Source organism: Pantherophis guttatus, chromosome 2 (assembly GCF_059756535.1).
Source record: "Pantherophis guttatus breed Tessera chromosome 2, ASM5975653v1, whole genome shotgun sequence".
NCBI lineage: Eukaryota > Metazoa > Chordata > Lepidosauria > Squamata > Colubridae > Pantherophis > Pantherophis guttatus.
Window position 1 is genome coordinate 143,909,637 of NC_142064.1, and position 20,997 is coordinate 143,930,633.

The window sequence follows — 20,997 nt, forward strand, 5'->3', positions numbered from 1 at the left end:
GCTGATTCACAATCTGCTGGCAAGAGCTGTGGTGGCACAGTGGTTAGAATGCAGTATTGCAGGCAACTCTGCCGACTGCCAAGAGTTCGATCCTCACCAGCTCAAGGTTGACTCAGCCTTCCAAGGTCGGTAAAATGAGGACCCAGATTGTATGGTGACTCTTAAACCACTTAGAGAGGGCTGTAAAGCACTGTGAAGCGGTATATAAGTCTAAGTACTATTGCTATTGCTTGTACACATGGCCAGTTACAAAACGCTCATTAACCAGAAGGCAAATTAGCCCTAGGGGATGTTCTTACCATTATTGTAAGGTGTGATTGTCAACACTATGGTGCTAGATGTCCCTACATTGTATTTCAGTATTCTGTTTAATTCTTAAATTAAATGATATTTTGGTAAAGGCTTGGAGTTTGGTAGACTGCCGAGAAATAGCCCTGTTGCTCATGGCTCCATGCTGCCCATTCCCACAATAAAATATTACTTGTAGGATTCAAAGCAAATGGTTCCCAGCTGGTAATCTCCAGATGCCTTGGGATTACAATTCACAGGTTCCCCTGCCAACAGGGCCAAGCATCCGATGTTCAACTTGGTATAAAAGGATTGGCTTTGGCCATTGAGGCTTAGGGTTAGACTTTGTACATCCCTTATTCCTTTTTGTAAAACCCAGGAAGTCCCTAGAGGTGCTGCTAAAGTTTGGCAGCAAAATGCAGAGATTCCTTTTTTCATATTTTTCATGGGGAAAAAAGGAGGAGCGTAGGCGCATCAAGCTCAACTCACCCCGCCAGAGATGCCACCCTCATTCTCAGTAGCCATTTAAGTGCACTCCAAGCTACTGTACAAAAAAAGTACATCCAGAAATCGTGATGTTTCCAGTAGGATTAGAAGCGCATTTTATATCCGCTCTAGCTCTGCGCAGGCAACAGAGGTAGTAAAGCAGTTTGACGTAAACAATAAGAATTGAGGCTGCTCTTCTCATTTGTCTCAATGCGGTGAATTTATAATGCGGGAGTCGTAAGCACTCCAGGGAGAATTCTACTAACAGCTCAATTTTACTTTCCAAACAAAAAGTAACTGATCTCATGCCCTCGAGCAGAGGCCATTTTCTGATTTATTGCACATTTTCCCCTAGTGCCTATAAAATAGCTGTGATTCACCTCCCAAATATTGGAAACTTCCACTCCCTATTAGTTGGTGGCTACTGGATCTTTAACTGTGAAACCACAGATGACTCTGCTAAAGTTAACATTTGTTACACCAACGTTATAGACCTGGTTTACAAACCACACCACAGTAAAGGAGATGCAGCTCTGAAACTAAAACAGCAGTTGTCATTTTGCTAAAGTGCCACCTGTGTAGGGTAAGCTGTGAGTCTTCCAAGATGCTCAGAGAAATTAGCCCTGTTGGAAGATGATGGGGGGAAAGTCAGTATTGATTTTTTTTCATTTTTTCAGACACGGCTGAAAAATATGTTGGCATGATCAGAGAGGGATATAAAGGGCTTGGGAAGATCTTAAAATATATATCTAGGTTAAAACAACCCCACGGGTTTTCAAGCAGTTAAAAGGAGATGGTGACATTCAACTGCAGGTATAGCTTTAAAACAATAGAAAACCTGCTGAACCTATAAAACAATTGAGGGAAGTTAAAATTCTATTAAGGAGATTACTGAAGTGTTTCAAATATTCTGTGCTAAACAAATCACCCACTGAATTTGCACCGTGACTAGTTGCTAGCACTAGGCTGCTACCCATGTTAGGTTAGAGCAGGGGTGTCAAACTCAAATTCATTGAGGGCTGCATCAGGATTGTGTTTGACTTTGGGGAGATAGAGTGGGGCGTGGCCAGAGTGGGCATGGCCAGTTTAACATCACTCGTGTCGGGGGCGCCTGTGGTGGCCCGAGCATTCTGCCAGTGAAAATGGACTCCTGAGCTCCGTTCTCGGCTGCGACGGCTTCCTGCAACCCTCTGCCATCGAAAACAGGGCTCTGGAGGGCCACTCATGGCTCTCGCGGCTCTCGTTTTCAGCTGTGATGGCCTCTTGCAAGTCTCCCAGCAAAAATGGAGCTTGCAAGGGCTGCCCATGGCCCTCTCCAGCTCCATTTTCACTGGCAGAGGCACCGTGGGTCGGTCCTTCTCTATTTTCCAGGGCGGCCCCACAGACCAGATCTAAGTATCCCCAGGGCCAGATCCGGCCCCCGGGCCTTGAGTTTAACATCCAAGGGTTAGAGGCAGGACCATAAGAATCTATTACAGTTTTCCTATTACTGCAACTTTCCTTGTATTTTTGACACTGCTGATTGGAAGTGGGTTGCCAAGATTTTAAGTAGGATTCTTTAATAGTTGTTTCTGGAGATGTTGGACATTCAATGTGGGATGTTTTGAGGCAAAATATGGGCTGAGCCTAAACAAGCAGCATTGATCATGGAAGTTTGTAAGTAGAGTATGATGGTGATCCAGTGAATGCTAAAAAAAAAAAAAAAAAAAGTCCACCAGAGGCTAACTATGTCAATGGAGAGCTTTGTTGAGAAGATGGCACATAACCCACATTTAGATCAGCTTACATAAACTGCTGTCATGACACTGAGAGGCTTTTTGTAGAAACTTCCCTAGTTGTCCACAGAGCATGACGGCAACACCTGTCTGAAACTTCTTAAAGCAGCCTAATCCTTTCCTTGGATCCTGCAGCACCTGTAAAAGACTATGGCCTGTTTCTGAGAAAGCTGCTTTAATAAGATGCACAGAGATGCTGCTGACTTTGCACTCTTGTGTGCACCAAGTACCTTTTTGGAGATTGAATTCAACGTGTGGCAAAGGCCTTTTCCTTCTATTATTGGGTTTTCATTGCATGTGAATAAATATTCAGTATTAATCCACAGTGGTTATAGTTTGTGTAAGAAGAAGCCAGTGTGTGTAGAGCTGATACTATCTGAGAAAGCTTTAATGAAACACACATAATTGCCTGTAGGATGTGCTTCGTGGTTGCCTGTAGTAATTGTTCAGAACAGAAAATGATCAAAGAGTGAGGGGGTAGTCCAGGTTTAGCTCTGCAGCGTTTCTTTCTATTTTGGAGACAGAAATAATGTTTAATGGAGTTTCTCCAATCAATATATTATCACACCTAAGATGTAAATCTGGCAAGATGCTTTTTTTATAAGTCATGAACAGCATGAACAGAAATGCAAACTTGCACCCCTTCATTTTTTGTTATTGCTGTTGTATTTTCTTTTTCAGTTTTATGGGGGTAGGGAGGAGAAGCACCATGATTAACCAGAATTGAAAATCCATATTCAGAAAGGAATACACAATTATTTTTTTAATTGGGTCAGTATCTGTAGATGTAATGAAAGTTTGTGCACTTTCAAATTGCATGGAGCTCTTTATCAGGCAGAGCACAGAGGTAGTATTGTTCAATAACCCTTCACAAATCTGAGTCTCATCTCAATCCATATATTTCATTAACCTGGTATTCTCCAAATGTACTATCTGGGAATTATGAGAGTTTATTCTAATTCATCTGGGTGAAAACAAAGAGGGAAGAACATTCTATATCATGATCTAAACCGATAGTGTTCAAAAAATCGGGGGAGGGGGGAAGAATCAAAGTTTGAAATTGGTAGCTCTCTCTTGAAAAATGTGGTATATTCCTAAACTCAATTTATGATGCTCTGTTAAATGAAAGCTAGTAGAACAGCGGTTTGGAATGGCACATCAGGATGCATGTCATTGAGGGTGGGAGCATGGGAGAAGGAAACTACCACTTTCAAATTAAAAAGAAATATAGTGCCACCAAACTTTCAGCTTATAAACTAGAGAGATCAGGGTTTGCCACAGCATCTGTTTCAGAAATATGAAACATTTGGTGACTAGATTAGTATTAATCTACTTAAATTATTTGTTTTAAAACACTTGAGCCTGGTTTGGAAGGTTCATGCCTTCCATACAGGTAGAACGCATATTTTTAGTGCAGAAGGTCTTGGGTTCAATTTCTTGCAATACACATTAAACAATAACAACAACATGGAATTAGGACCTTCTACTTATTTCCTGCTCTAGGCAAGATTGAAAACATGGAGAAGTGGACAGAGTCTGATATGGTCTATGACAGTATCTAGTGTTCTTTCCTTGATCCATTATGTAGCTGAACACCGATTCTTTCATAACCCATTCATATACCTTGGTCTTTTCTTATGTATAAGGACTAGATGAATTTGTAATGAGATAATTGCTACTCTGGGTGGACTGAGATCTTAATTAACACTACCTCGTGTGTGTCTTATTGAGACAGAAAAATATTATGGCCCAGCATCTGTAGGAAATTCTTATAGATAGATGTGATAGATGTGAACCTCTACTTCACTGCAGGAACAAAAGTAATGTACGTATAATGAGTATAGGAAGCTATGCCCTTCAGATGAACTAGAGCAGGGGTGGGCAATTATTAGCTCTTTTACAACCTGTGGACTTCAACTCCAAGAATTCCTGAGACAGCCAAGCTGTCTCAGGAATTCTGGGAGTTGAAGTCCACAGGTTGTAAAAGAGCCACAATTGCCCACCCCTGAACTAGAACTTCCATTATCCATGGATTATCCTATTTTAAGCATAAAAAAGCATGGAAGGCATGTTTAGGAATATTGTCCTTGAATTGGTTATGTAGCAAAGACCAAGGAGTCAAGTACAATTTAGAATGGATGTTACTGCTCATTTGATACATAATTGAGACAAAGCAGTTATTCATTGGCATAAACTCATCAATGATGAGCTTATGATTACATCAACACAACTTTGTAGATTTTACTCAAATGATGCATGAATAACCCCTGGTCGTTTTTCAGTCCAAGAAGCATAGTGTTTGAAGCAGAAAGCTTTATCTGGCTTTCCATGCCTGATGAACTCCTATGTCCAAGCATACTCTTGCTTGCGTTTTCATTCTGCCCGATTGAGATTTCTGTGTACATTTGAAGCTTGCTTACTCTTTACATCGACAGGAAACTATCCAGTAGAAAAAAATCATTTTGACCTTCCCTAAGGACTTAATAGATAGAGCACGGGTGTCAAACTCGATAGCATCACAGGCCGGATTGTGACGTATCTCGCGGCATTTTTTTGCCTTTGCGGAGCTGGGGTGGGCGTGGCCTGCGCATGACGTATCCGGCCCACGGGCTGCCAGTTTGACAAGCCTGATAAATAGAGCATGTGTGGCAAAAGCTTTTAAATGTGGTAAGATGCAGAGATGTTTAGGGGGCCATTGGCAATGCAGAACGATGCAGTCGAGACCAAGCAGAATAAAATAAAGGACAATGATGAGGAATCACTTTGTAAAATTTCAAGGCAGGTCTTCAGTACATCCAAAACGTAACAATAAATACAGCCAGATATGCAAGTGAGATATATGACCGCTATCTTTCTAGTCTGCTAATCTATTTTAATACCTGTGGTAGTCTCTGATCCACAAAAGCTTAAGTCACATAATTCTGTTTGATGTTAAGGCCCTACACGATGCTTTTGTGTTTTCACTGTAACAGTGAAAAACCCTTCTGTAGTTTCAGCTCTTCGCATAATCTTTTGTTTTTCAGGGAATAATGTAAGCTATGGCAACTGATCTTGATTAAGCTCCTTCGAAAGGTAAGTCTTTGCGGGACCCCCCCTTTAATACACTTACTTCTGTGCTTTGTTGTCTCCGCAGTTCATTTCTGCAGTTACAAGGAAAAATTTATTAGTCTCTATTGCCGCCTTTCCGCTGTCATAGAGCTAGATTTTCTGAGCACCCAGCAGTCCCTAAGGGAAGCCATTTCAGACAGTGAAGTTGCTGCTGCTAAACTAAGACACCAACAAGTCCTAGATTATATACAGGTAACAATCTGTTTTCTCACTAGTCGGGGCTGAATTTCTGGCAGGGGTGGCATTTGGGAACCTAAGCAGAGATTTGTTGGGTGAGGCAAGGCATAAAGAGGTGACTGTTAAAATATAACTTAAGTTTTATGAAGATTTTATTTCACTTTTCCCTCCCGTCTTGTTCAAATTGCTTACTTTATGAGTGAATCTCAGGGATGAAATTATATGACTGAAGTGTTATAGAAAAATCTGTCAGTTGGGGTTATACAGGTAGTCCTTGAGTTATGACTGGTTGCTTAGAAACCATTCAGAGTTACAAGAGCCCTCCATCCAAGGTACTTACAACCTTCTTCCAAAGTTTGGATGGCTGCAGCCCTAACCTGTGGTCACATTAATATATTTCGGGCATACAACAGTTCTGCATTTATGGCCCTTTGCAGTGCCTTGCAGTCACATGTCCATGATTTACAACAATTTTGCTGAACAACAATGTTTATTTCCATTTTTTTTGGCAAAAAAATACCCCATAGCAAACAATGGGTTCACTTAACAACCATGGTGAGTTGTTTAATAACCACCATAAACAATGTATAAAATCGCATCAGTGACATGATGACCTGCGTTACAGCTTTCACCACTTACGGTCATAATGGGAAGGTTTCATTACAGGCGTAAATTGAGGATTACCTGAAACCCATGCCTCTTCCCGCATGAGCAAAAGCTGCACATTGCAGAGAGTAACTGAGAGTAAATGAGTCCAAGAAATCAAGCAAAGGTAGAAGGATGTCTATGGAGATTCTTAAGTAATACAGGTCAGGGGTGGGTTCTACTTAACTTAACTACCGGTTCACAACGGGACCATTGGAAGATCTGAAGGACCAGATTGGAAATAGTTTGTCCTAGAGAAAAATCTATCAATGTGGTTGCTATGAATCAACCCCAGTTTGATGATACCAACTCAATCCATTTTTTAAAATATAGTTTATATTGGCAGCTTTCTTTAGCCATTTCTGATAGTTTCAAGTAATCTTAAATTTGAATCCAGGATACAATCCATTTCTCTTTTGTGATATTACTGTCACATTATTTACATTTTGTAAATAAATCATTAGCTGTATTAAATAGGCCTTGGTTTAAAACTCTGAAACAAATGCCTTCTTTTCCACACCACTTAATATAAAGCTTTTAACCATATTTAAATTTACTTGTATTAATCTAATTTTACCCAATCCACCTGTTCCCTAATTCTCTCCATCCAGATAGGTCATTTCATAGGTTATCTATTCCCCTTACCTCTGACTTTTAACTCTACATTCCCAGCAGCTTCATCACCCCATAAAGAGATTTCGTTTTATGCCAATCGTTGCACTAATTATTTGTTCCTTCTTGGTGCTTTAGTGAGTACAGTGTGATTTAAGGGAGATATGTAAATAATTGTTGGCAATGCTTTCATTTCTATATTTTTAAAAACAAACTGCAGTCAAAAACTTGATAAACGAAGACAATGAAACCTTGTACTTATGCTAAAAAAAAGTAGAAGACATAAATTATTATATACATTCACACACTGTTAATTGTTTAAGACTTTTTTTTTTAAATAACATACCGAATGCTAAAGATTCTAACAAGTGAGGAGGTCTGTTCTGCTCCTGACAAACATTTCATAGAGAAGACAGAAATTTACATCCTGGTTGCATGATTGTTTATGATTGATGAAAATGTGGCCATTTTTTAAACCACTATGTTTGTACCAAATTACTGTGACAGCATATTGGACCTGTCAGGTTCCTTCTCAAATGAAAACCAGCTGTATTCCTCCTACTGGCAACAGAAAAGGGGGGAAAGAAACATTAATTCACTCTACCACATACCACAATCTTCAGCCGCAACCGCAAAACCACAAGAACATTTGTATGATCCTAGATCTAAGTCAGTCACTATACAATCCAAACACTGTAAAGAATCAAGGAGCCCATAAAGAGTATTCAGAAACAGGAACGGGTGAGAAACGAGATAGTAAAAATTATAAATAGGCAATGAATACGTTGTAGCAAACTAAGCTATGGAATTGTGAGAAAAGAACTTTTTTCAGGATTGACTAAGATACAACAAATATCTGAAGCTAAATTTAAAAGTAAATCTTCATTTAACTGTGCCTTATTATATATCAGGCATCTTAAAGACATAGTCAGAATCAAGCAGCTGTACTTTTGTTCTATTAAATACATCAAAATAAACTGGATAACATCACACGAGAGGTAAAGATTTATTTGGTTGTTTATTCATTTACAAAATTTATATGACTGCCCATGACTCTGGATGGCAAATAGTTAGTTTGCAAAAGAAAAAACAAGTATTAAAAAACCAGCAAAATTTTTAAAATGCAAACAGAAAAGCATGGCACCGTGTAACAAACTTGGAAATTATTGTGAATACTATTCCAATCAATGGTTATTCAAAGGTTTTTTAAAACTAAGACAATGTTCCATTATTGATTTACAAATTTGAGTTTTGCTTTCCATGTTTTCTCTCCTAAGTTTTGGTTTAGAAGATTTTAATTAATTTCCCTATTTTATTTATAGGCAATATTAATGTACCTGTAAAAAGGGGATAATAAAGAGCTATGAATATACAGTAGCTGAACTTGTAACAAGGGTCACTATCAGTGAGCTGTTGGACAGTATTACTTGGTCTGTTGTGTGGATGTTTGGGTGGTTTAGGGGTGGAGAATTGTGGTGGGTGGGAGTGTGTTTGGGGATTGTTATGTGTGTTGGACCTGGTCTTTAGGTGTTAAGTGAATTTCGTTGTATGGGTATACTGTGTAAACACGTACAATGACAATAAAGTTATTTATTTATTAATTTATTAACAAGCTGGAACATCACCACATGTGTGTGGTAATACCTTCTCACATGTTTTAACATTCCCCCCACAACACATTTGGGAAATGCCCACATGAAATAGCTGTGTATCCATCTATCAAGGCACAGCTTAGTATATACCGGTGGACACTAGATCACAGGGGACAATGTGCACATCTTCCTTGTTTTTAAGGAATTGCACTAGACCTTTATGGTAGTTGCCAAGAAATGTAGGATATGATATGCTTGACGGCAAAGAATCTAATTAATATCTTAAATTATATCCAGGGTCTGAGAATCGATTTTATTTATTAAGCTAGTTATTTTGAAGATTTTGCATAGAGTAAAAAACAAATCTAAAGGAAAAAAGGAAAAAGAGTTGCCAGAAAATAAACAAGAGAAGAAAAAAAACAAAGTTATGAAACATAATTACTTCTGACCATTTTTGTAACAGATATTTAAAAAACTCTATCATCTCTCCCAAAAGCTCAGAAAGTCAGAACTCAAAGAAATCTGGTTTCCTAGCTAGGCCAAAATTAATCATGCAAATAAAATGCAAATGCTCTGGGAAATGGGAAGGAGAAGGTATAGTGTAAAAAATCTTGAGTGCATGAGAAGTTAGTTCATCTTGAAGATCATTATCAAATTCTACTAGGATTATCTTTCTCTCGCAGTTAACAGAAATCAATTAAAGTTGTCAAAATAAAACAAGAGTTTCCTTGTGAAAATATGTTTGTATTACTTCCTCATGCAGCAAATTGATGAGATCTGGCGGGAAATGAGGTGGATCAATGAAGCATTGCAGTATGCACGGTACAGACCGACAACCTCTGGCTTGCCTCTCGTGAAAATTCTGGATCTCTCAGAGGAACCCCTGCAGAAAAAAATAAGCTCCACATCCTCCCATCTTGACTGTCTTCCATCCCCACCTCCTTCCCCAGAGATGGAGATGCCAAGGAGAAAAGCTGGTAAGGGGAAAATATCATCGTCTCTTTCATCAAGGCACAAGGTTTTCCACCGTTTCTGATTCAGTAGGACTTAGTCACCACTGTAAGCTAGAGCTATCTAAAGAACTCAAAGTAGCTGTATTACATTTCCCACTGGATTTGGCATCTCTATGATAGGACTCCACTCCAGACATATTATTCAGTCAAATTAACCAGGGAAGCACAGTCAGTCAGTCAGTCAGTCAGTCAGTCAGTCTGTCTGTCTGTCTGTCTGTCTGTCTGTCTGTCTGTCTGTCTGTCTGTCTGTCTTATCTATCTATCTATCTATCTATCTATCTATCTATCTATCTATCTATTTATCTATATGTATCTATCTATGTATCTATCTATATCTATCCATATGTATCTATCTATTTATCTATATCTATCTATCTATCTATCTATCTATCTATCTATATCTATCTATATCTATCTATTTATCTATCTATCTATGTATGTATGTATCTATTTATCTATTTATATCTATCTATCTATCTATTTATCTATATGTATCTATCTATCTATCTATCTATCTATCTATCTATCTATCTATCTATCTATCTATCTATGTATCTATCAGGGGTGGGTTCTAAAATTTTTTACTACCGGTTCTGTGGGCATGGCTTATTTTGTGGGTGAGGCTTGATGGTCATGTGACAATTATTTAGGATTTAGCAGAGGTACTGGTCTACCAGGCTTTTAACTGCTTGCAGAGCTGTACCGATCTACCCATTTATTTTTTGCAGGCACTGGTCTACCCATTTATTTTTGCAGGCACTGGTCTACTCATTTGTTTTCTTTTAAACACGGCCCTTTGAAGCCCCGCAGCAAGAGTTTAAACAGTTTCTTTCCCTCTAGCCATCATCTGGGACTCAGGAGGCAGCAATAGATTGGGGGTGGGGCCAAATAAAAGGTAAGAATAATGTGGGGAGCAGGGGGATGGGGGGGCAGAACCGGTTTGGTGATATCACATCGTCACCGCTACCGGCTCGGGAGAACTGGGCCGAACCGGGAGGAACCCACCACTGATCTATATGTATCTATCTATCCATCCATCCATCTATCTATCTATCTATCTATCTATCTATCTATCTATCTATCTATCTATCTATCATCTATCTATGAGCCGTGGTGGTGCAGTGGTTAGAATGTAGGACTGTAGGCTACTTCTGCTCATCACCGGCTGCCAGCAGTTGGGCAGTTTGGGTCTCACTGGATCAAGGTTGACTCAGCCTTCCATCCTTCCGAGGTGGGTAAAACGAGGACCGAGATAGGCTGGCTGACTCTGTAAACCGCTTAGAGAGGGCTGTAAAGCACTGTGAAGTGGTATATAAGTCTAAGTGCTATTGCTATTGCTACCCTGTTTCCCCGAAAATATGACTTACTTCGAAAGTAAGTCCTAGCTTGATTTTTACATGTGCGCCCAATATAAACCCTCCCCCTCCCCAAAATAAGCCCTAATTAAGACCCCACCCACTCCAGGGTGCACGGCAGTGGTGGGTTGCCCCCGGTTTGGACTGGTTCTATAGAACCAGTAGTAATACCAGTGGGAGAATCCGCCCAGTGACTCTGATGTCATGAGAAGCAATCTGCGCATGCGCAGGAGCTTATGCACATGCTCAGAAGCAAGGCGCATGTGTGAGCGAAGCGATCCCGTTGCAAACCGGTAATAAAGGTAAATAGAACCCACCCCTGGTGCACGGGTAAAAATTAAGCTAGAGTGGGGATGGGGGGTGGTGCTGCCCTACTACTTACCTTCGGATAGTTGCAGCTAGGCCTTGCACACCTCAGCTCATTTCTTCTGCAGCCAGCAAGGCTTTCCTGAAGGCCTCTGTAGCCAATAATACAGTTCGGGATCAATCCAGAGCTCTGTTATCGGCTGCAGAGGCCTTTCTTAAAGGACTTTCCTGAAGGCCTCTATAGCCAATAACAGAGCTCCGGATCAATCTGGAGCTCTGTTATCAGCTGCAGAGGCCTTCAGGAATGCCTTGCTGGCCTTGCCGGCCGAAGAAATTCCTGAAGGCCTCTGACAGCGAAAAGGAGGCCAGGGGCGACATGCACAAGTGAGGTGAGTCAGTGGATGACATCTCCCCCCCACCCCGAAAATAAGACCTGGTGCCTTTTTTGGTGGCAAAATAAAATAAAACAGGTTCTTATTTTGGGGGGAAACATGGGACAATCTATAACTCACTGACTCAAAATTGACTCATCCTTCTATCCGTCCGCGGTCGGTAAAATGAGGACCCAAATTGTTGGAGGCATTATGCTGACTCTGTAAACCGCTTAGAGTACTGTGAAGCAGTATATAAGTCTAAGTGCTATTGCTATTCTGAAGAGTTCCCTTCTCTAATTTGGCAGCCTTGGCTCCTAAATTCCCCCGTCAATGTGATCAATGTAGCATAAGCACAACTCATATGCTATATTGTAATCAGTATTAAAACTATTCTGCTTGAGCATCTCTGGGTATGTTACATCATATCCAACCCTCAAAAACTTTTTTCACGCTGCACCACAAATCTCTGCATTGCCACACATGAGCTAACCAGTGCTACTTTTGCTGGCCGGTGGTACATAATCATCCAATTATTGGCCTATTTTTTCTCAGTCATTATCCCTGTGTGTTTGTGTATGTAGGTTTTAATGACTAGAGCTGATCCTCTGCTCAATAAGCCCATTAACATGAGCACAAAAGTTCAGCCTCGTTTAAATAAATGTCATCTTCCCGATATTGGAAACATAACTCAGGAACTAAAATATTAACGTACTTGATCTGGACTTGTTTTGTTATTGTTGCATTTGGAGATGACATCCACAGAATTATTAACATGACTCTGGATCCATCACTATATGTTAAAGATCCATATGTTCTTCATTCTTAAAACTTGATCAAAATATGAAGAATTATTCATTGGGGGGGGGGGGCATGAGAGTTGCCTAAAGGAATTATTATACAATACTGGAATGCAAAATATGTAATACACAGACCTGCAGCAACAACAACAACAACTATATGGCACTGTTACATTAGCCATTGGCTGCCTGTTTACCAGCTCTGTCAGATACACTCTTGCGCACTTCCCATGATGTGCCACAAGCAGGCGAGCTGGCTTCGCACCAGAAAGAAAAACAAGCAGCTCTTCCTGCAGTTTCATCCTAGGCCTCCTCCCTTCCCCAGAGCTGCCTTGTAAACAGGCACCATAACCATTTGACTGCCTGCACAGAGCACCAACTGATCTCCTCACCAAGTGGTACCTATTTACCTACTTGCACAGAACATGCTTTCGAACTGCAAGGTGGGCAGAAGTTGAGGCAAGGTACGGGAGCTCACCCCTCCCCCTGCCACGCAGTGCTAAGACTCGAACCGCTGGAGCAAAGACCATCTCCAGTGTCATTAAGCCACTGAGCCACTGCGTTTCACATGATTAAAAAAAAAATAATAACAATAGTAAAGGAATCAAATGGTAAAAATTTGTATGTTAGCCTTCCCCAACCAGTGCCCTCCATATGTATTGGATAACAACTATCCTTTCTATCTGGAAAAGGACCAGGCAGGGGAACACAAGTGTCAATTATCACTGTTCTGCTAAGCACAAGGAGGGGGGTTAACGTTCCATTGAACTCAGTGGCCCGCAGTACAAGAATTCCTATTCTTCTACCTTCTTCCATTTTGCCTGATTTGTCCTAGCAGAATATATATGACCCCTGTATCCATCCAGCGTACAAATACAGAAGCACACTGCCCATACACAATATTCTTCACTTCCCCGCTCCAGTAGACAATTCAGGTAACAAATTGATATGAATTATTTCCCATGTCATGCAGACTGAAAACTGAGATCTGCACATAAATACAGAGCCTCTTTCACGAACAGTCTAGCATCAGAATAAATCTACTGGAGGAAGCCCATGCAGCTGATGTTTGCATTCTGAGATTGAAGGCTTGTTTTTATTTTGGTTTGGTTTGGGAGCTTTTTTTTTTTTCAGCGCTTGTCTGGTCTCTCCGTTTTGTGTTGGGAACAGATGAGTGGCATCACGTACCAGCCTGGGACTTTCCAAAGAATCCAAGCTCCTGCGGCTGGCGAAAGTCCCCAAAGGTTAGACTGGCTGTCTAAAGTTAGGCAGTCCAGAAAATGCCGGAAAAAACAAGCAGCAAGCTTTTCTGTGCTTCCCCCTTTAGTAAGAAAAAGTTAATTGCCTTCTGAGTAACAACAGGGGTTGTATTTGATTGGTCCAAAGACTGAGCTACATTTTATGATGCATCAGAAACATCGGAAGGGTGGGGGAAGTAATAGCACTTAGACTTATATACCGCTTCACAATGCTTTATAGCCCTGTTTAAGTGGTTTACAGAGTCACCATATTGCCCCCAACAATCTGGGTCCTCATTTTACCCACCTCGGAAGGATGGAAAGCTGAGTCAACCTTGAACCTGATCGGATTTGAACTGCCAAATTGCAGGCAGCCGGCAGTCAGCAGAAGTAGCCTGCAGTACTGCACTCTAATCACTGCATCACCGAGGCTCCAAGGAAGCCTCTCCCAAACCTTGTCATAATCCCTTTTAGCTTCCCAGTGTAGTAGGTTCCAGGCTCAATTTTCTTGAAGAGCCAGTGTTGAAAAAATCATTCCAAGGGCCGATTTTCCCCATCAGGGTCTGAGTCTTACCTATGTACATCCACCCATCTATCCCTTTCTCTGTTCATTTTAATGGCACCCACAGCTCACATCACTAGAAAGGCTCCAGAGCAGGGTTAGTGCTTGGACCCCTTATTCCATGTAAACCAGGGGTCCCCAACCCCCAATCCGCAACCCAGTACTGGGCCACAGCCTGTTCAGAACTGAGCTGTGCAAGTGACAGGTGAGCGCGCACAAGTGCACAAAGCTGATTTCATGGAAGCAATGAATGAACAGAATGAACTGAACAGAATGAACTGGACAGAATTTCAATTCTGTCCAGTCTAACATACTTGTCCCCCTGCACACCAAAATTTATCAACAGTAATATAATCAAGTCTTTGAACAGGTTATAGTCCTGTGATGGCAAACCTAAGGCACAAATGCCACAGGTGGCACATGGAGCCATTTCTGCAGGCACGCGAGCCATCGCCCTAGGTCAGCTCCACCACGCATACGCGCATGCCTCCCACCAGCCAGCTGATTTTCGGGTCTCTACAGCGCATGTGGGAGATGTGCACGCATGCCCATGCCATCCCTCCCCTCCCAGGAGTCTCCACGTGGCCTGTTTTGGATGCCAGGTGAGTACAGGTCTCGCACGGAGGCTCTGGGAGGGCGAAAAACGGACCTACTGGAAGTCCATAAATGGGCTGTTTCTGGCCTCTGGAGGCTTCAGGGAGGCCTGCTAGGCCCAAAACAGGGTGCAGGGAGGTTGCACGCACATGTGCAGGGGGAGTGTGGAGGGTCTCACAGGCCTATGCACGGGGCGGGATAGCACGGGGAGGTTGCGCATACATGCGCAGGGACACGGTGTGCGTGGGAGGCATTGCATTATGGGTGTGGGCACGCACATACTTTTGGTACCCGAGGAAAAAAAGGGTAGCCATCCCTGTTATAGTCCCATTTAGTGGAGTTAAAACTCTGCACAGTATATTATGCAAATCATTCAGATTTCAAGCAACATAATTGCATTTTTCTAAATTCTGTTTGAACGGAAGAGAAAAAAATCTGTTAACCTATTTGTCTTAATATTAGTGGAATTTAGCATCCAGGGTCTAAATGAGTAATCATAGTGATTAAACATAGCTTTTGTTTGTTATCATAAACAAATTTCAGAGTAGAGCTTATACAGATTTCCATTCAGACTAAAAGCACTGCAGAATTAGGCACTGTTTATGACCTACTTTTGCTCTGAAAATATGTCTAGCACAACAGCCATTCATTTGACATTCTTCTAATGGATTCCTTGTTTCCTCATATGTTATCAGAGTTTTAAAGCATACAAATGAGAGGAATAGTTTTAAGCAAGCCTAAAAGTATAATAGCTCTTATTGTCCTGGGGCTGGACAATTGGATATAAAGACTGATAGAGAAGTCAAGAATACATAAAGCCAATAATTCATGGTGAGGTCATCAACCTATCTGAAGTCCATGCCAAACAAGAGATGAAGCATCAAACAAAATCAAGAGATCAAAAGCAGATGCAGGACATGGTCCAAGAATCAAAAACCAAGATTTCACTAAACAGGTAACTCAAAAATTATAGGACTAGCATTTCTGGGCTGAAAAGTATCAGAATGATTCTCAGTGGCCATCTGAATGTTCACAATCCAGAAATGGTAGCCCTATCAGCAATAAGACGTCAGCTGAATTCATGTATCACACTAAGCCATATTTTTAATCATGGCTTGTTGAATAAGCTACATTAACTAAATTCACCCATAAAACTAAGCTACAGACCACAAATTATAATGCAAAGCAGTTGGATTTAGTCATCCTATTAAGCCAAAATTAAAGAAACTATATTCTGATTTAGGACAATATGTGAATGAAGTTCAACGTTTATAGCAAGTAGTAATTTAGAAGAGAAGGCTGAGCTCCATAACAGGCTGGATTGCAGAGCCCTAGAAAGGGCTTCACCAAAAAAAAAGGGGGTGGGAGGCTGAATAAGACTTTTACTCAGAAGCAGAGACTATTCCTGAGTAAAAAAAAAATTCAGAAGAAGCCCCTCTTGTTATTTCTTCAATGGAGCCTTCTGTATTTAGTGGGCAAGTAATTCTACACAGTCTTGAGACCAGCATGCTTAGCTCCTTCTCAGAACAAAAGAGGATCCTGCTATACCTGAGCAAGCAGTATTAAAGTTATCTCATCAAAGGACCATGATCCCACCAATCCCATCCTGATCAACATCACTATTTTTAGTAATACATTCCTCCATGTCCTCTACTAAAGGGGAACATCAGAAATGGTCCTTAAGTTCTCCTCTTCATATTTATAGAAATGTATTCAGTAACAACAGCAGTGCAGTGGTTCAAAAGTTAATTAGTAAGACGTCAGCTGAATTCATGTATCACACTAAGCCGGGCTTGCTAGCTGGAAAGACAGCAGCCCAGGTTTGAGATCCGAGCACCATGTGATACGGTGAGCTCCCATCCTCACCTCAGCTCCTGCCCACCTTCAAAAGCATGCAGATGTGAATAAATAAATAGGTGGGAAGGTTACAGCACTTCGTGGTGTCATGCTGCCACGACTGCGGAAATGTCTTTGGATAGCACTGGCTCAATGGCCTTGAAACGAAGATGCACGCTGCCCCCTATAGTCAGCAACAACTAGCGGAGTAAAATCCGTAGGGACTCCCTTATTCGGTAACAAAGAAACCTATTTCAGGTTAATTTTTCTGTAGAGGGTAGTTAGGTGCACAGTTAAGACATGCGGACTGTTCAGGGTTAAGCCTTTTTATTCTCTTTGCAGATTCCCAGCCATATTCCGATGAAGAAGGTTGCTCAGAGGTGTTCCTTCCAACCGACAGTGACTATGATTCTAGCGATGCTTTGAGTCCACGAGAACTGGATTTGGTTTATTCATCCTCCCAGGATATCTCCCATCAGGCTGTGAGTTGTTTGAGTGGTAGCGCCCCAGATGTCCTCCAAGTCCATGACATCAAACCTTGCTTGACTCCAAAACAAAACCCAAGAGGGAGTAGTGTCTTAGAGACAGAAGTTGATCAGTTTACAGACAACATGCAGAGTCTGTCCATTGGAAGACTTTCACCAAAAAACCCAGAAAAGAATTCCGTCTCAAAGCAAACTTTGAGTTTCCTAGGGAAGAAAAAACATGGGAAACATCAGCACTACAATTATTTCAGCCGACACCATCGCTGGCTCCGTGTACACAGCGAAACCCAGTCTATCTCTCTTTCTGAAGGCCTCTACACTCCCCATCTCACACAAGCCATGGACTACTCTCAAGAGCCCACTCCTGGTGAGCAGATCAGCATTTCTATTGATTGTCCCCGCACTACTTTCTTACCTCATGCTTCAAGTCTCCCAGAAGAAGGGAAAGACAAATACCAGGAACTGAGGCCAAACATCCGCAGAATATATGTTGAGCCTTACAAGACCACATTATCCAGTGAAGGTAGCAACCAGTCTGGAGATCATACAGATTTGCACAGCCCTTTGGGTCAAGGCAGGATTGCAGAAGATCAGTCTTGTTCTAACATCACCGAAGTGTTCAGCAGTGACCTTTAAGAGATCATGTTGCTCAGTTGCTCTGCTCCTCTGCCCTGCCTTCAAAATACAATCACACTTACCACAAATGGAAGACTAGTTCTTCAAAACAAAATTTGCATGCAGAAGTCCCAACTCATGTCTCTACCAAATGGAGAGCAGATTTTCTGCATAGTTTTCTAAGAAAAGACATAGGGGGTAAAAATTAACTTTTGCATATATGCTTACTTGCACTACTTCTAAAGTTAGATGGCTGATTCTTGACTCTTTATTGGATACTTAACAAGACAGAAAGAAATGTTATCTTTTTCATGTGAAAAAGAAATTTTCAGGAAACTTAAAATGTTTCACTACGGAATTTTCCCATCCTAGATAGTCAGCTTTGTCCCTCGCTTATTGAGTAGCATTCATGGCCCCAGGAGCTGATTTATTATTATACACAACTAGTTATTGTGTTTCACCAAACTGGGCAACACAACATCAGTAAAGACAATTGTTCAGAAAATAATGTTGATTTTGAAGAATAACAAGATGCAAGTGGTGCAGCCAAAAAGGTCTCTGCAAACAAATTTGAAGAAGATTATCCGACTTTACCCTTTTCCCTCCATTGTAACCTTCTGTGGGAAAGATCACTGAAAAGATCCCAAAATTTTACTGGGAGGCAAAAAAAAAAAAAAAAAAAATCACACCCACTGTTTTATTTTTGTTTTTTAGTTTGTGGTTTTTATATCTACAAGATTATGAGCAGTTTTGCTCCTACAGCATTTTTCAGCTATACCATTTGAATAGATGTATTTCAGGATATAGCTCCCCTAAATCATTAAATCAGACCACTTTCTCTCTTCAAGATCATTTTTGAACATTATTGGTTGGTAATTCCCAATGTTCTTCAGGTGGAAACCCAGCTAAGTGATATAAACAGATATGGTTTTAGAGACAACTTCAGTTGGCGATCTTATTTGGAAGGAAGTCTTTCACCTTATCCCTTCTTTTACTTTTCAGTTGTTCAGTCAATGGGACTTGACAGTTCACCCTACCAAAAATGAAGAATGAACACATAAATTTGTGGGCAGGCTCAGGAGTAATGGTGTGGGTTCTTCATCATAATTCACTGATTAGTTATTTTGAAGAGATGATCCCCCAATTACAGTTCATCTTTGTTTCTTGTGAAATCTACTGATCTCAATATTTTGAATGTAAATTACACCATTGGGACTGGAATCCTCTTTAATTTATACAACTCCTCAGTATGCAGACGGATGTTCATATAGGATCTCATCTCCAGGTAGCTCTTGATGGGAAGTTAGCCTTGTGGAATACTGCCTTGGACCACTTCTTAGATGGAAATGTATCATGGGAATCATCAATGTACGTTACAGGACTTGGGAAGGAGACGGTACTATTAAACGATTTTGCTGTTAGGGGTATAGGCCATTCTGGGTAAGTTTAATTGATAACAAAATGAAAATTTTACTCAAGTCAATGAGGCCATCATCAAGTCAATGAGGCCATCATCAAGTCAATGTGGCCATCATCAAAAAGTTTTTGCACAGAATGTAAAGTATCTACTTGCACTATTCACAAGAGCATGGGTACCTCTGTAGTTCTCTGCCTACTGATATCTAGGGAAAGCAGAAGGAACCAAGCATGCTTACAAGTTTTTGAATAATCAAGACCCCAACCTTATCAGGAGACACTCAGATCCTGGAGCCATTTGAATGCACTAAATCACCTCTACAGAAGTTGTTGGCTACACTGATGTGTACAGAAGAACTGGTCATCTCTTGCATGTGCAGAGGTGAATACTTGCAGCAAGTTATCAATTTAAAGGAAAAATGCCAGGTTTTCCATGTTATTATCAAGACTTGCAGTTAGCATTCATTAGTGTCTGCTCACTTGCAGGAAATCTTCCCCCCCCCCACACATACACACACACTCACAAAAACAACAGCACTCAGTTTTCTGCTGGATTAGTTACCCACATTTTCATTAATGCTTAGAAACTACCGTAAGCATGCAGAAAGTTATGTCTACTTCTTTGTTGAAGTGTAAATATTTTTTTTCCAGTGGAGCCAATGAAAATTTGAAATGCTGTGAAGAGAAAAGGGAGTTCCATATGTATGGGTGTACATAAATACATGCATGCATACATACAGGGAAGGGAATGTTTTATTCCCAAAATGAATACCAAGAGTCTTTAAATATTAATGCTTTGAAAGATATATGCATCTTTTTATTCTAAGTCTTACATACATGCTCACCAAAATGATGTATTCAGTTGCTGGTCAACTCTTTAAATGCTTGGCTCATGACTGTTATGGGATGTAGATAGAAGGCATAGATATGTAGATGATTTTGTAGATAACGAGGTTTATATACATGTAGATATAAATAAAGATATAGATTATATAGATATGCTGCCTTATGGAAAGGTTTCTGGTATATTTGAAAAAAAATGTTGCACAATTCAGACTTTCTTCAGGAGGAGTGTACTTTTCCCATCAACAGGAACAACCCCCTCCCCCCACCACCACACACACAATGCACCCAGACCACACACATTTTTTAAATTTGTATGTGGTTCCTGTGGCAAATGATCTGCTTTCCACTTCTTTCACCCATTGCAATCTCACCCCATGTAGCAGTAACAGCTCTCCTGTTGTTACTGTCCTACAATTTTTTAAAAAATCCCTTGAATTAGTAAAACAGCCAGAAGCTTAGTGCCGCAGTTACAATCTCCATGTTTTCTTCAGTACAATTGATGACAAAAGCCAAATGCTCCACATCAGGGGTCTCCAACCTTGGCAACTTTAAGACTTGTGGACTTTAACTCCCAGAGTTCCTCAGCCAGTTGGGAGTTGAAGTCCACAAGTCTTAAAGTTGCCAAGGTTGGAGACCTCTGCTCCACAGTATGCATACAGTAGAAATGTGTCCCAGTTCTGGCCCACTTTGAGTTTTATTTTTCATTTTTCCTTACATTTCCTCAAATCCAAGAAGAGGAGATAATTGAGGGTGAAAAAAGAACAACCTATCTCACACTTACTAAGAGGGATGGGCAGGCATGGTTACCAGGCCACTTTGGGGGAGGGGGGTTGTTTTCCTATTTTAAAAAAATCTGGAAGATAACTGGGATAAATTC

General features: G+C 40.8%; 1 protein-coding gene across 1 annotated transcript in view; it reads left to right on the top strand.

The window, feature by feature from the left end:
- The window catches only part of ANKFN1 (ankyrin repeat and fibronectin type III domain containing 1), a 171,293-nt gene extending 151,618 nt beyond the window's left edge, over nucleotides 1–19,675 (top strand). Inside the window, exons 17-19 of the mRNA XM_034412490.3 lie at nucleotides 5,683–5,849; nucleotides 9,447–9,660; nucleotides 17,101–19,675. Coding sequence (XP_034268381.2) covers nucleotides 5,683–5,849; nucleotides 9,447–9,660; nucleotides 17,101–17,879 — 1,160 coding nt within the window. The 3' untranslated portion in view covers nucleotides 17,880–19,675. The remainder of the gene's footprint in view (nucleotides 1–5,682; nucleotides 5,850–9,446; nucleotides 9,661–17,100) is intronic.
- Nucleotides 19,676–20,997: the final 1,322 nt, after the last annotated feature.